Here is a 14538-nt window from a genome sequence, read left to right as displayed (position 1 = left end):
GTGTGTCACACTACAGCTAGCAAATCCGACCCACCCCTCCCGGCTTCTCCTCCCCTGTCCCAGTGAATCCTGGATTCCCTGCGGCCATTCACAAATGACTTTCTGAAGACCCAGGGACAAATGTGCTAGGCTTGCCTCTTAATGGGGTCAAAGTGGGTTCTACTTTGGAAAATTCAAACAGGAATGTAAACTGGTTTGAGCTCTTTCTAGTCCAACCAAGGATGACTACATCCAGCCCCTCTGAAGGGAAAGGGAGCAAAGAATTTCCCTCCTGAATGTGCACACTTGTAGGGTAAATGGACTATATCACAGTCTGCTCTTTATTAACATGGAGAAGGGAAACAAGGTTAGAAGAATATATAACATCTGTGTTAAACAGTCACTGAGTTAATTCTAGAGGGCAGAGGGAGCACTGAGGCTTCCTGACTCCAACAAGGCTCCTGCCAGCTACGCTGAAGTCCTGGGGACGGTCATTCCTCTCCAGCTGGGAGGTTGTCCTCAATCCGCCTGATGAACCTCATCCGGATTTCTGTCACACCGTCTCCTTTCAGGGTGTCCTGGACAAATTTGGCCTCCACAGCCATCTGGACCTGGGGGACAGTGCAAAAATGAAGGGGCGGCTGCCTAGCCACAGCCTCTGGGAAACCACCAGGGATGGGGCTATAACTGACTCATCCACAGTAGCCTAAACAAGGAGGCTGGTTTCCACATGGACAAGATTGCCAGTTCCTATGCAGAACGCAGTGGTCCCCACCCAATAAGGGAGACTTAGCAAAGAACACTCACAAATCAAACTGTCACCAAATAAGCCAATCTGGGAACAGATGTTCCCGGGCCCTGAGGGCTGAGCGCACCGCCTCCCAGCCTAGCAGGGAGCATCCACACCATGCGGAGATTTCCAACTTGGATCCTACACTTGGCAGCATCACCACCTCAGGCAGGGAAGCACTGGGGTGAGCTAAAAGCCCTTCTTTTCACTCTCCCATTCATTCGTTGAAGCATTTATTAAGGCCTTACTACATTTCAGGTGTCTCAGGAGGTAAAGGGCTGCGCTCACCATCTCCAAGGCTCCTCGCAACACCCCACACAAGAGATTGGAATAAATAAGGGATGAGTGGTTATCAGGAAGTTCCACAAAGTCCACCAAGGGATTATTTTCCAAAATGAGGGAGAATTCGTCACCAGCTGGGCTCCAATTGGTGATGCTTGGAGTGACGCCCAAGTACATCTTGAACGCCACCTGTCAAAAAACACACAATGGCACTATGAGGAAGAGTAGTAGGGGCTGTACGACAGGGAAGGTGATGTGATGGGGCCAGCAAGGGGAACTAAATGGTTCAGGAAAAAAATTGTGGCCTCTGCAAGACACTGAAGCTTCAGGTATTCAAGGCAAAAAGGGAAAGCAACTGTGCACAATTCCACACCCTTCTCCTTCAAGGCATCATACAATTAGGTGACAACTTGCGGATTACCTGCACTTCTTAGTGGAAAGGAGCACTGATCTTCTGACAGGGATGGCTGCCCTGAACCAGCATCTAACCACAGAGCGGTCCCAACACACTTTCCTGTCCTCTCTCTCTGCTATCTGAACCCTTCTTCTAACACCACAAAGCTATAGGTGTTATATCATTTACTATTAACCCTATAATATGTAACACTAATATTATTAATAGCAAACACTTTCTGTATACATGCTGCAGTAAGGACATTCATTTTACCTGAACGCTCATGTTCATTTTTTCATTTACTCCTTACAAAAACCCTATGAGGTAGCTCTTATTTTCTTCATTTTAAAGATGAGGTAACTGGTAATTAAAGAAGTTAAAAATAACTTACCTAAGAACTGCTAAGTACTGGGGCCAGAATTTGAAGCCAGGTTTGTCTGTATTCTTTATTTTTTTTTCCCTAAGATTTTTTTTTTTTTTTGGATGTGGCCCATACTTCCCGGCAGTCCAGTGGTTAAGACGTCACCTTCCAACGAAGGGGGCACAGGTTTGATCCCTGGTCGGGGAGCTAAGATCCCACATGCCTCACGGCCAGGTTTGTCTATATTCTTAACCCCCATGCTACTCTGCTACATCCGCACAGTTGAAGAGATCTGGCTTTGATTTTAGTGGGTCTTTAATCCACAAGGATGATCCCAACCATTCTTCCCTTTTTCATAATCTGTGTTATTCCTAAACCACCAGGAAGGCTTCTTTGGTTCAAACAGCTGCCTAGCTATTCTTCTGGAATAATAAGGGCCTTTCTAAGGGAGCGAGTGGTAAGCAGTGCCTTCCAATGACAATCCTTCGGTATGGCCAGGTGACCCAGGATAATGACCTTGGCAATGACATCTGCAGTTTCCCGAAAGTCATGGCACCTCCCGACATTTGACCGTGCCAAGAAATCTTCAATCAGTCGGACTCCAATGTTATAGCCCCTGGGAAAGAAATGAGAGAACAGACTATATTATGCGGTCTGAATGTCTTATGTCTGAACATAAGGCTGTCGGTGGTAAAGGGAAAACTAGGACAATCCCAAAACATCCCAATAAATAAGCAGTGGAAACTGTACCCAAAGTGTTGGTAACGAGAGTGAACCCTGTTCTGGGCCCTAAGGGACCACGTAGATTCGGTATGCTCAGCAGTCCCATTACTGGCTCTCCCACAGAGGAGCTCACTCACATTTTGTCCAGCTGTTTATTCACATCTTCATCATTTTCATAGTCCTTGCACAGCTGGGTGACTAGAGCCCCATAGGTCAGGGTGAAGAGCTCAGAGCTCTAAAAGAGATTCAAAAGGCAGTCAGGACCAAGCCACACAAAAAAAGCAAGTTTGGTGAGAGTCTGGATGGGCCTCAATGCAACTGTCAGAATTCAAAGGAAGGTTACTTGTGTCTGGTGGGAAAGACCATCACCCCCTGTGGAGTAGCCAAAGAATTTAGCTCCCTAGGGTCAATGTGTCAGGGCTGAAACTAGACCCACTAAAAAACAGGCTGTGAAAGGTACCTCATGCACTGAGCCCCTTCCAACACACCAAGGTGGACTTCTGCTGACCCAGGGTCCCACCACAGCTGCCAAGCCTAACTGCGCTCCCAAGGCCCCATCCAGGAGCAGCAGAGGTCCCAGGGGGAAGGAAGGACGTACCAGATGAAGTCCACTGCACTAATGATAACCCTCTAAGTCACCAACATGGGAAAAAATAATGTTTCTCTTGACACATAGCTAAAGTGTTTGCGGGAAAGGGATAACTCTGAAAGGAACACAATCTTTTGTGTACCTGGAACACAATACTGACCTGGACTGGTTTCTATTACAACCACAGTTGAAAGCACAGAAACTCCCAGATAAAGAATCCTGTCACCTACTTACCAAAAAACAGAGAGATGTGGAAGGTGAAAGGAACAGCAAATACCAAGACTACAGAATAAAAGCAGCAGGTTGGGGGAAAGGTATTATCGGAGTTAAAGCGAGAAACGTGTTAGCAGCACATTTGGATCAATGTACTCATACAGAAACATGGCTGAAAAATCAAGATTGCTACCCAACCAGTCCTTTCTTTTTTTTTTTTTTTTTTTTGTGGTACACGGGCCTCTCACTGTTGTGGCCTCTCCCATTGCGGAGCACAGGCTCCGGAAGCGCAGGCTCAGTGGCCATGGCTCACGGGCTCAGCCGCTCTGTGGCATGTGGGATCTTCCCGGACCGGGGCACGAACCCGTGTCCCCTGCATCGGCAGGCGGACTCTCAACCACTGCGCCACCAGGGAAGCCCCAACCAGTCCTTTCTGAATGGAGGCTTGTCAGACTTGGAGCAGAGCACCTCTCTGTCTGCAAGTCTTTGGGGGAAGAAAGTACAACTAACATTAAGGCCCAGGCTCCCACGGCCCAATGCTCCTCACCTCATCCCCATGGCCTGGTGATGAGGTCACTGCAAGAATAATAATGTGAGGGACTTCCCTGGTGGCACAGTGGTTAAGAATCTGCTTGCCAATGCAGGGGTCATAGGTTTGAGCCTGGTCTGGGGAAGATCCCACATGCCGCGGAGCAACTAAGCCCATACACCATAACTACTGAGCCTGTGCTCTAGAGCCCACAAGCCACAACTACTGAACCCACGTGCCACAACTACTGAAGCCTGTGCACCTAGAGCCTGTGCTCCACAACAAGAGAAGCCACTGCAACGAGAAGCCCACGCGCCACAATGAAGAGTAGCCCCTGCTTGCCACAACTAGAGAAAGCCCGCGTGCAGCAATGAAGACCCAACGCAGCCAAAAATAAATAAAATTTTTAAAAAAAGAATAATGTGAATGCCTTTTGCTTACATACATTCTATTTTTCATTATCTCATTTTTCACCCCACAATAACTCTGTAAAGCAGAAAGAGCAGAAACTGATCTCATTTTAGAGATGAGGAAACTGAGCCTCAGAATGGTTCAGTAATTTGACCAAGGACAGATAATTATTATTTTTATTTTTTAAATATTTATTTATTTATTTTTGGCTGCGTCACGTGGGATGTTTCATTGCGGCAGACAGGCTTCTCTCTACTTGTGGCACTCAGGCTCAGTAGTTGCAGCATGTGGGCTTAGCTGTCCCACAGCATGTAGGATCGTAGTTCCCCAACCAGGGATTGAACCCACGTCCCCTGCATTGGAAGGCGGATTCAGACCACCAGGGAAGTCCCCAAGAGACAGCTAACTATTGACAAAAGTAACTTGGGGGGATGAAAACCAGGAGTTTCTAAGCCAAAGTTCACTCTGTCCACTGTTCCCAACAACTGCAATATTAATAACCTTCCCTAAAAAAACAAACAAATAAAAGGTAGCTGTACCAGGGAGTCAAAGAGAATCAGTTTCAGAATAAGTAAGCTCTTTGAATTCAACTAAAACAGATCAGGATGTCTCCAAGAGACCATATACCAAATATGGCTATTAAAGGGAAGCTATTAAGGAGGAGAATAATTTTTAGTAAAGTTAAGGGTTTGGCACTAGAATGGCTTAGGCATGAATGGATGGAGACAATCCAGCAGTAACCAGTCCACAGAGTTGGCACCACGGCATTAAATCAGGAGATCTTTCCTTCCATTATTAATGAGTCCTTGGATGGAGACTCCAAGAGCCTCAGCCCACCATGATGCCAAGTAACATGCATATCACGATGTTACCAAGCATTTTATACATGCAGCAGCCCCCAGTTTACCAATAAGAAAAATCAAGGTCCTAAATAGATCTGTCGGTGGTCACAGAATCAATATGCCTGGGATCTGGGAATAGGGTCCCTGATGCAGGTTCTCCACATCCTCTCTTAATTTGTAAGTCTATCTCCATCTTCAGGTATGAACCAAGCCTATTTGGAATAGTGCATGACATAAATACACAACTTAAAGGTCTTCAGACTTTAAAAATAGAAATGAGCTGTGGTATAGAAAAAATCATTCATTCAAAGTTTACTATGTACCAGGAACTACCTAACAGGAGGGAAAGAGGTAATAAACTGAATAAATAAAATAAATGGCTTGCCAGATGGTGAAAAGTGCTATGGAGGAAAATAAGCACAAAAGGAGATTTATGTTTACCTGTATGTATGTGTGGGGGTTCAGTTTTAGATAGGGTAGTCAGAGGAGGCCTCATTGAGATGATATTTGTGCAAAGAACTGAAGGTAGTAAGGGTATCTGGGTGAAAAAATTTGAGGCAGTTAAGTGTAAGGCTCTGAGGTGGGAGTATGTCTGACATGAGTGAGAAACAGCTAGGAGACCAGTGTGATTAGACAGTAGTAAACACAAGAAAGAACAGAAGAGGAAGTCAGAAAAGTAACAAGTGGTTGCAGGGTCTGAAGACCCTTATAACTTAAGGTTCCATGGGACCTTAAAGGTCAACCAATTCAATCAGTCCCATTTCTTCACTGAACATAAGCACATTCTTCCAACAGAAACATGAATCTCTTCTGCAAAACTTCTACTTTCAGACTGATTTAATTATGTTTAATAATAATGATCACTAACATTTATAAAACTTTCGGAGTGTCTTCACAGATACTTATTGAGCTTTATAACAACCATGAGAGGTTAGCAAAACAAACATTATTTATCCCCATTTTACAGGAGATAGGTTAAGTAACTGAGACTCAGTCTTCTTAGAGTTGAGCACTGTCCTGTAAGTTATTATGTCCAAAATAAAAAGGTATGTCATCCCAAGCCACTGCTTAATCTCCCTGAACATCAGCTTTTCCCATCTGCACAATGGCGATAATATTATCTGCCCTTCAGGGTTATCAATGAGATAATATGTGTAGAGTACCTGCTGCACAGTACCTACTCAAGAAATAGATATTGTGGGACTTCCCTGACGTCCCTGGAGTGGTTAAGACTCCGCGCTTCCAAGGCAGGGGGCACGGGTTCGATCCCACATACTGCTCACCAAAAAAATAAATAAAAGTAGATATTGTTATTTTTGTCCTTAAACTGGTTCTCTGTGGTGTGGTGCCAGAAAGCACCCTGAACTAGGTTCAAAGAGGGAGATTCTGAATCGCTATAAAGAACTTTAAAACAATTAGTAAGGCATATAGAAGGATGCTCGGTTTATAGTCAGAAGACCTGGTTCTGAGTATGGACTTGTCACTAGTTGTGAGACTTTACCTAAGTCACTTCACTTTGCTAAACTTCAATCTTCTCCAACAAAAACAGTAACAGTGAAATATGTCATGCCAATCACAGGGTTGGGAAGAGGGTCTAATAAGATCCTGGACTTAAAGATGCTTTGCAGACTAAGAAACCACAAGAGTGGTTTCACACTGGCAAAGCCAAGTGCTTCAGGCACAACCTGAGCAGAGTAGGTAAGCCAAGCCCTACACTCAGGTAAGCTACTGCACGGTTTTCAGGCAGCTTGCAGTCAGTGCCCCAAACAAAACATCAAAACTCCTTAAGGGGCTGATCTTTTGAGCTAATGCTCCAAGATACTTATTAACAGTCATGCTTATTATTTTTGTCAACACAAATAATCCAGTGTGACTGCTCCCCAGCAGCTGGGGAAGGAAGGTCAGTAACAGGACTGAGTCCATCCCTCTTTTGTCACTCTCCAGCCTCCTGTCATGGAGATTCTGAGCGCTGCTACTCAAGTAGTAACTCACCTGAGCTCTGGAGAATAGAGCCACAACACAAAAGAAGGGCAGGCCTAAACACACAAAGGTTAATATCTTTACTAATAAGGATGCTTGTGTGGTGACCATTTTGCAGTGTATAGTAATAGCGAATCACTATGTTGTGCACATGGAACTAACATAGTGTTGTAGATAAACTATACTTCAATTAAAACAAAAAGGATGCTGCGAATTCCCTGGCGGTCCAGTGGTTAGGACTCTGTGCTTGCACTGCAGGGGGCACAGGTTCGGTCCCTGGTTGGAGAACCAGGATCCGACAAGCACGGCAGAAAAGAGAAAAGGCTTGCTAGCTGACATTTACTGAGTGTCAACTGTGTTCTCAGGTGCTCTATCACACTGGTAGCTTTACACGCGATACCTCAGTTAATCCTCAGAACAACCTTATTATACTATTATTACCTTTTTAGTGGGAGTTTCCTAGTGGCCTAACAGTTGGGATTCCAGGCTTTCACTGCCATGGCCCAGGTTCAATCCCTGGTCAGGGAACTGAGATCCCGCAAGCTGCTTGGTGTGGCCGAAAATAAATAAATAAAGATGGTGAAACTGATGCTTAAAACAATGAAGAGGGCTTCCCTGGTGGCACAGTGGTTGAGAGTCCGCCTGCCGAAGCAGGGGACACGGGTTCGTGCCCCGGTCCGGGAAGATCCCACACGCCGTGGAGCAGCTGGGCCCGTGAGCCATGGCCACTGAGCCTGCGCGTCCAGAGCCTGTGCTCCACTATGGGAGAGGCCACAACAGTGAGAGGCCCGCATACCGCAAACAAAACAAAACAATGAAGACACTTGGTCAAGGCCACATAAGTAAGCAGTGAAGCCAGGACTCAATCCAAGACAGTACCATACTTCTGTGTTGTGTATTTTTCCACCTCTCTCATAGAGTATGTGCTTCTCAAGGTTAGGGACTAGGACTTCATCTCTGCATTTCCCACAATGCTTTGCACAGAGCTGGGACTCAGGAAAAGTCTGCTAGACAAATGGGCTGTTTCTGTTAACACAGACAAAAAGCAGAGATCTAATTACTTGGGCATATTAACCATTTAAGTTTTGGAAGGCTTACCTGGGAACGCAGCAATCAGCAGAAGGTTGGGCTGATTGGGAAGTGGGCTGCTAGAGGGGGAGACTCCAAAGGCAGAGAGGAAAGGGGAGCATGTCAGAACCAGGTGGCTACAAAGAGGATCATGTGACAAGCCTCAAGTGGGTACCAATAGGAATTGAATGACAGGATGCACCAAACCTTCATGTCATTCATTCAATATAGATTGCCTAGTGCCAAGCATCATTCTAGGTGCTGGGAATGGAGCAGTGAACAAACCAACCCCTGCCCTCATGGAGTTTACATTCTCATGGGGGAGACTGAAAATAAACAAGTAAGTATAGAATCCACAATGAAATATTTTAAATGAAATAGACAGTGCTTGAAGGGAAACAGAGTAGAGTAAGAGGATAGAGAACTAGTCAGGTGGTCAGGGAAGCCCTCTTTGAGAAGATGATATCTGAGTAACTGAATGAGGTGAGGAGTAGCCAGCTAGTCTCTGGGGAAAGAAGTTCCAAGCAGAGACTACAGCAGTAGCAAAAGCTTTGAGGCCCGAATGCACTGCTGCCCCTCCCTAATTCCCTCACTTCACCAAAACTGAGTGAATACTGAGGGCTGGGGGGGAGGGGTGTGTGTGTAGACTGAAGGTTCCTGCTAAAATGGTATTAAAAGTTTCAATACTGGTTTCAGGTTTTAAAAAAAAGGTGCAAAAAAGAGCTAGATATGAAAACTAAACAGGAAGACTTCTCATATCCATTCATATCATAGGAAAAGGAGGGGAAAGCAAACATTTACCATGCCCCATGCATTTTACACTACCTCACTTAATCCTAGGGAGGTATTACTGTCCCCATTTCATAGATAAGGAAATTGAGGACCAATGAGAATTCCAACCGATATCCATGCTTTTTCCCCTACATGACATTGTTGCCTAGCAAAATATTCTCTCCTTTTTCTTTTTAACTCAGTATTTCCTCCAAAACAGGAATTCACAGAGTATCTTCGCAGGCCCACAAATCCTCCCCAAATGTAAGTAAATGTCTCTGTATATGTTTGTCCATTTACTATTTCTGCGAGAAGATCCACAGCTCTCATCAACTTCTCAAAAGGGATCTGAGAGAAAAAGTACAGTACTACTCTGGAGTAATAGGGCCTCCTGCTGCCCATTTTTGGTGGCTGTTCCTGGTATAAGATGCAAAGGTGTGAGGGAAGTTTAGTCATCCCCTCTAGAGCTGAGTGTCAACAAAAGGCCCCTGGTCTGCCCTGCATGCAACCTTCAATAACTCAGTCTGTAAACTGAAAAACAAAGACAAACGGGCAATTCTGGAGGAAATAAGAATATGCCAAAGAAAAGGAACATCTGTCAAGAAGTCCCCTCAGTTTGGATAAAAACATCATCCACGTTACTTTCCAGGCCCAGCCCCCATCTGCAGCCAAACTTCATAGGACTAGATGGTGTCCCACTATTCCCAGGACAAGGAGGGAGCCTGCCCGCCATTCGCCAGAGGGAGAGCACTTACTCCCTACTCTGGCCCACCCCTTACACTTGCTTTCTGGCAAAACCAGTAGCTGAGTGTGAGAGACGTTATGGTCTAGTAGTCTGAAGCATTAGCTTTGGGGTCAGAGAGACATGGGTTCATCAGATCCTAACTCTTCCTAGCTGTAAATCTGGGCCAGTATGCAACCTCTCTGAGCTTTAAAATGGCGATAACATTATCCACCTGAGAGTTATTTTGCGGATTAAATGATAACGGACGTAAATGCCAGGCCCAGTACCTAACACACAGTAAGAGAGCAACAGTGGAAGTTACTGTTATTGCCGCCGTCGTTGTTGGTCTTGCACCCAACTGCACTCGGGGGAGGGGTCTCCGAGCTACTCCAGGGGCCCTCCAACCTGCCTCACACCCGGGACCACCCCGGAGCGATTCTCCGCTCTCGACCCACCAAGGAGCCTCCTCCTTCCTCCCAGCGGAACCACCCCCTCCCAGCGCTAGCAGAAGGAGATTTCCCAGTTGCGACTCGCGCCCCGCGCCGGGCCCTTCCCCAGAACACCTCCATTCCGCCCCGCCCGCCGAGGTCACACGCTCCGGTTACCATTTTCTTGCTCTCGGTGCCACGGTTCGCCTGCCTCGACATGGTGCTGGCCGCCTTACCCCACCACAACACAGACCCACTCGGTGACCCCTTCTAACACCGCTGGACCCAGTTAGCGGCCCCACAGCATTCAGGATTGACCAGCACCGACTCACCGCGCCTGCGCGGCCTGCCGCGGGGCACCACGGGACTCGTGGTCCGGCCAACGAGGGTAATTCCCGCCCAGGAAACGTCGGACTACAACACCCAACAGCTCCACTGGCAGCACCTTAATGTAGCAGGACTACAACTCCCAGAGTGCTCCGCGCACAGCGGACTCTTGGAGCCTGGCTTCCCCATGGGTTGCGTTATGGCCGCTGGGTGGCGTCCGCAGCTTGCTGTAATCCTGTATCATCCACACACTTCCCTTTCCTCCCCACCACCCCAACCCCTCCATTCCCCCATCTCCACTCAGTGATGCTCCGCAAATTCCTCTCTCGCCGGGGATGGTCTTGGAAAGTCCCTCTTTCAAACTAGCTTCTTGCGCTGTTGCTGCAATTCAGAGCCAGAACCTCCCAGGATGTCCCAGAAAACTGGCCATGGCTCATACACAGATCTGGCTTCTTCTTTACAAAAATATTCAATGACCACCTACTATGTGCCAAGTATTTCATCAGTGGCTTTCTCTTCAAACTGTCATCTGCCTCTAAACCCCAAACGCAGCCAGCGCCTGCATCCTACCACTGTGGCCTCCTGATGAAATATCCAGGCTGATATAAAGTTCAGGTCACTTTCTCCCTCTCCCTCCCCTAGAACAAGTACACAGCCTGGTTCCCAGAAAAGAAAGATCACCGGTGTTTGTAGCAGTCAGTCTTGGATTTTAATCCCAGCTTTGCCATTTTAGGCAAATTGCTGGATCTCTCCCAGTTGTTGTGAAGATTGGTGAGATATGTATGCAGGCACTTGGCACAAAGTAAATGTGCATTCCCTTTCTTCCAGCCGCTCTCTAAAAACTCAGCCCAGCAAACAGGCCCCAGAAATACCAGGGGAATGTGCTGGCCGCACCCTCACCCATCACCAAGGGGAAGTCCTACAGTCAGTCCCTGGCTATAGCTCTTTGGTTGCAGCCCCAGCCATCCCTCCCTGGCTGGTCAATGCTGAGCGTGCTTGGCTGGGAGTCCCTGAGCACCCTCTCCTCACTTAGGAGAGCCTGACTCTGCGGCAGCTCCATTCTAGCCCCTAGCCTTCACCATGACAACCAGCTTGCCCAGACGTGAGCCATCCTGGCTATCCTGGCTGGGGGAGTGGGGGGGGTTGGGCAGCAGGCTGCTTAGCCTGAAAGCCAGCACCCAAGATTCCCCCAGTCTGTCCCTCCCATGCAGGACCAATCATTATTATACTCTTCTCCCTGTGGCACAGACATTCTGGGGCCTTCCTAGAGGCAGTGACCTTTGACTCTCCCTCCTGTGTCAGTGCCTTGGCTGAGGGTTCTGGGAAGGAAGATGAGGGTCGGCTGGGGGTGAGGATGAGGAAGCAGGGGTGGGCTAGCCCTTGGAGGCCAGCAAAGCTAGAGAAGAACCTCCTGCATTCCCAGGAGAAAGGACAGCTGAGGTGAAAGCTGCAGTTGGCTGGCCTGTCTGTTGGTCTGGCCTCCTCCCTGCCGGCTGCCCTTGGCTGCCCACAGAAACCTGAGTCACAGTCACAGCCAGCGCTCCACTCCACCCAGCCTGCTGTCAGGCAGGGTGGGTCTGGAGAGACTGAAGGCGGAGCCTCTCCCCGCCCATCTTGTAACCTCTGAGATTCTTCCTCTCTCTGCCTGTGATTCCTCCTTTTGGAATTCCTCTTCCTCTTTGGGACTCCTCCTTGGAAAGTCACCAGTACTGAATTGAGGGTGGGGGTGGAGTCCACCTCAGGCTAATCTAGAGGGTCTCCTCCTGGCTCCTTAGCGACTTCTTCAAGGGCTCTCATTCCCAGCTCCCAATCCCTCTCCGTCACCCCTGGGGCCAGGACATTTAAGAACACTAGGCACCTCCTCCCCACCCTCATCTCCTTCTCTCAGGAAAAGAATGCAGCAGGGACAGCTTCCCATCCCTAGCAGGGACTCCAGCCGCCCCTTCTCAAGAACCCAAAAGATTGAACCTCTTTAGTCCTGGATCTGAGCTCCTCCCCCTCCAATCCCTCTCTGTTACTTCCCCTCTGCAAGAGCTGAAGGGAGGGAGGCCTTTTTGCAGCTGGTGTCAACTTTGTCCTTGAGGACATTCCCCACCCCCAACCCCAGAGGGTGGGCCCTGAAGGATACAGCTTCCCAGCAGAGTGGTCTGTGTTAGAGACCCCTTCTTGCTGCAGCGCCTTGGGTGTAGGGTGGGAGTCAGAATCTGATATCTGTTCACTCAAGCCGCCCCCACCATGAGGCCCCTCCTACTTCCTACTTGTGTGGGAGTGGCGACAGCCTCCAGGGCTTTGGTCAAATCTCCCAGTGATTTCCTTCACCTCTCCATCAGGTTCATCTTGGATCCTGCCCCACCAAACCTAGGAGGTTGTAAATGCTCGTGCTCCTGCTTTCCCCCTAGGGGGATCAGGAAGAGAACATGTATCTGATTTCCATCCAGTGACCTGTCTCCTAGCCCCAGCCCAGCCTCATGGTGAAACTAACAGCTCATTCAAGCCTGTTTCCGTGGAGTGGGGAGGGGACTGCCCTGGGCCGTAGGGGAGGAACAGGGGAGGTCACAGAGTTCCCAGCCCCTCACTGAAGAGGGCAAGACATTCTCAGACCCCTGTAATGTTGCAAGTGCCCTGCTTGCTCCTTCTCTGCTATGTCTAATACGTGGAGGGCTACATGGAGCACTTTCACTCAGCCCCAAACTCACAGACACCCACTCTAAACCCCATAAGTTGCCGGGGCCTGGGATCCACCAAGGATCCTGGTCAATTAGCGGGCAAACGAAGAGGAACCCAGTCCATTTGCCTACTCCGACTGCATCAATCACAGGACATTGGTGCTCTCCTGGCTCCCCTCAGTCACCTTCCCAGGACTCGCTGTGCAGGAAGCCTCCTGGGGCTGGCCAGGAGAACCGTCCATCAAGTTGTCTAACTCCCAGATGTCCCCACCACTAGCATCTTGCGAGGAGGTAGGTGCAGGTGTCTCCACCCTCAGTCTAGGGAAGGGCTCCTCAATCTTGGCAGCATTGACATTTTGGGCCGGATGATTCTTTGTTCAGGAGGTGGTCTTGTGCATTGCAAGATGTTAAACAACATTCCTGGTGTCTAAGTACTAGATGCCAGTAACACCCCTAGTTGTGGCTACCACAGAGGCCTCTAAACATTGCCAAATATCCCCTGGGGAGCAAAATTGCCTCTATTGAGAACCACCGAGTAGGCTAATGCCATATGCTGTCTCTTTGCAGGGGGCTCCTCAAAGTCAATCCTAGATCATTAGACATGATGGAGGATTTCCAGTTCTAAAGCACTGCTCACTCTTCTCCTTCTGAAGAACCTTCAGCAGCTCCCTAATATCTATATTGTGTAGATCATGATGCCAACTGGCATTCAAATCCTCCTATATAGGCCATCCCTGGCCTATCTCTTCATCTTCAGCTCCCACTTGCCCCTCTACTATTTTTTTTTTCTATTTATTTAGTTAGTTAGTTAGTTAGTTTTGGCTGTGTTGGGTCTTTGTTGCTGTGCGTGGGCTTTGTCTAGCTGTGGCGAGTGGGGGCTACTCTTTGTTGCGGTGCACGGGCTTCTCATTGCAGTGGCTTCTCTCGTGGAGCACGGGCTCTAGGCACGTGGGCTTCAGTAGTTGTGGCACGCAGGCTCAGTAGTTGTAGCTCATGGGCTCTAGAGCGCAGGCTCAATAGTTGTAGCGCATGGGCTTAGTTGCTCCGTGGCATGTTCCCCCTCTACTATTCTTGAGCTCTAGCTATAGAGCGTATCTCACTATACCCACCAATATATGTCTTTGTCCCTACTGTCCCTACTGTACCCTCAAGATTGTGCATGGGGGTGGGGAAGAACCATCCCAGATGGCTCTCCCCTACTGGGTTCTGTTCATGAATTCTGAGTCTAGTCACTACCTGGCTCAGTGTGGGCCTGGTCAGCTCTGGAAGATGCACTGACCTCACAAAGGACAGTGCTGGACTCTACCATCCACATGGTCCCCTCACCCTGCAGATGGGATGGCTGACAACAAAGATGGGGGATCTGATCCTCAACCTAACCTGCTTTTACTTTTTTGGGGGGGGCAGGAGTTTATTAATTTATTTATTTTTGCTGCGTTGGGTCTTCGTTTCTGTGAGAGG

The 14538-nt window shown here is 48.3% G+C and overlaps 1 protein-coding gene across 1 annotated transcript; it reads right to left on the bottom strand.

Annotated features, from left to right (window-relative positions):
* Nucleotides 1-297: 297 nt before the first annotated feature.
* Nucleotides 298-10410, bottom strand: TRAPPC3 (trafficking protein particle complex subunit 3). Its single transcript, XM_022575232.3, has 5 exons — nt 10262-10410; nt 2667-2764; nt 2323-2422; nt 1058-1240; nt 298-590 (listed from the first exon to the last, which is right to left on the bottom strand). Exons 1-5 carry the CDS (start codon nt 10301-10303, stop codon nt 471-473), a joined length of 543 nt encoding a protein of 180 aa, XP_022430940.1. The 5' UTR covers nt 10304-10410; the 3' UTR covers nt 298-470.
* Between the last annotated feature and the right edge of the window lie 4128 nt (nt 10411-14538).

This window comes from Delphinapterus leucas, chromosome 1 (genome assembly GCF_059928025.1).
Source record: "Delphinapterus leucas isolate spDelLeu-1000000601 "Yukka" chromosome 1, BTC_Dleu_Yukka2, whole genome shotgun sequence".
Taxonomy (NCBI): Eukaryota; Metazoa; Chordata; class Mammalia; order Artiodactyla; family Monodontidae; genus Delphinapterus; species Delphinapterus leucas.
This window is presented reverse-complemented; position numbering and strand designations above follow the sequence as displayed.

Excerpts from the sequence above, each read along its gene's own strand:
- TRAPPC3 (XM_022575232.3), bottom strand. The coding sequence starts at position 10,303 with ATGTCGAGGCAGGCGAACCGTGGCACCGAGAGCAAGAAAATG. Across the intron at positions 2,423-2,666 it reads AATAAACAGCTGGACAAAAT|GGGCTATAACATTGGAGTCC; the intron begins GTGAGTGAGCTC and ends TTTCTTTCCCAG. Across the intron at positions 1,241-2,322 it reads CTGCAGATGTCATTGCCAAG|GTGGCGTTCAAGATGTACTT; the intron begins GTCATTATCCTG and ends GTTTTTTGACAG.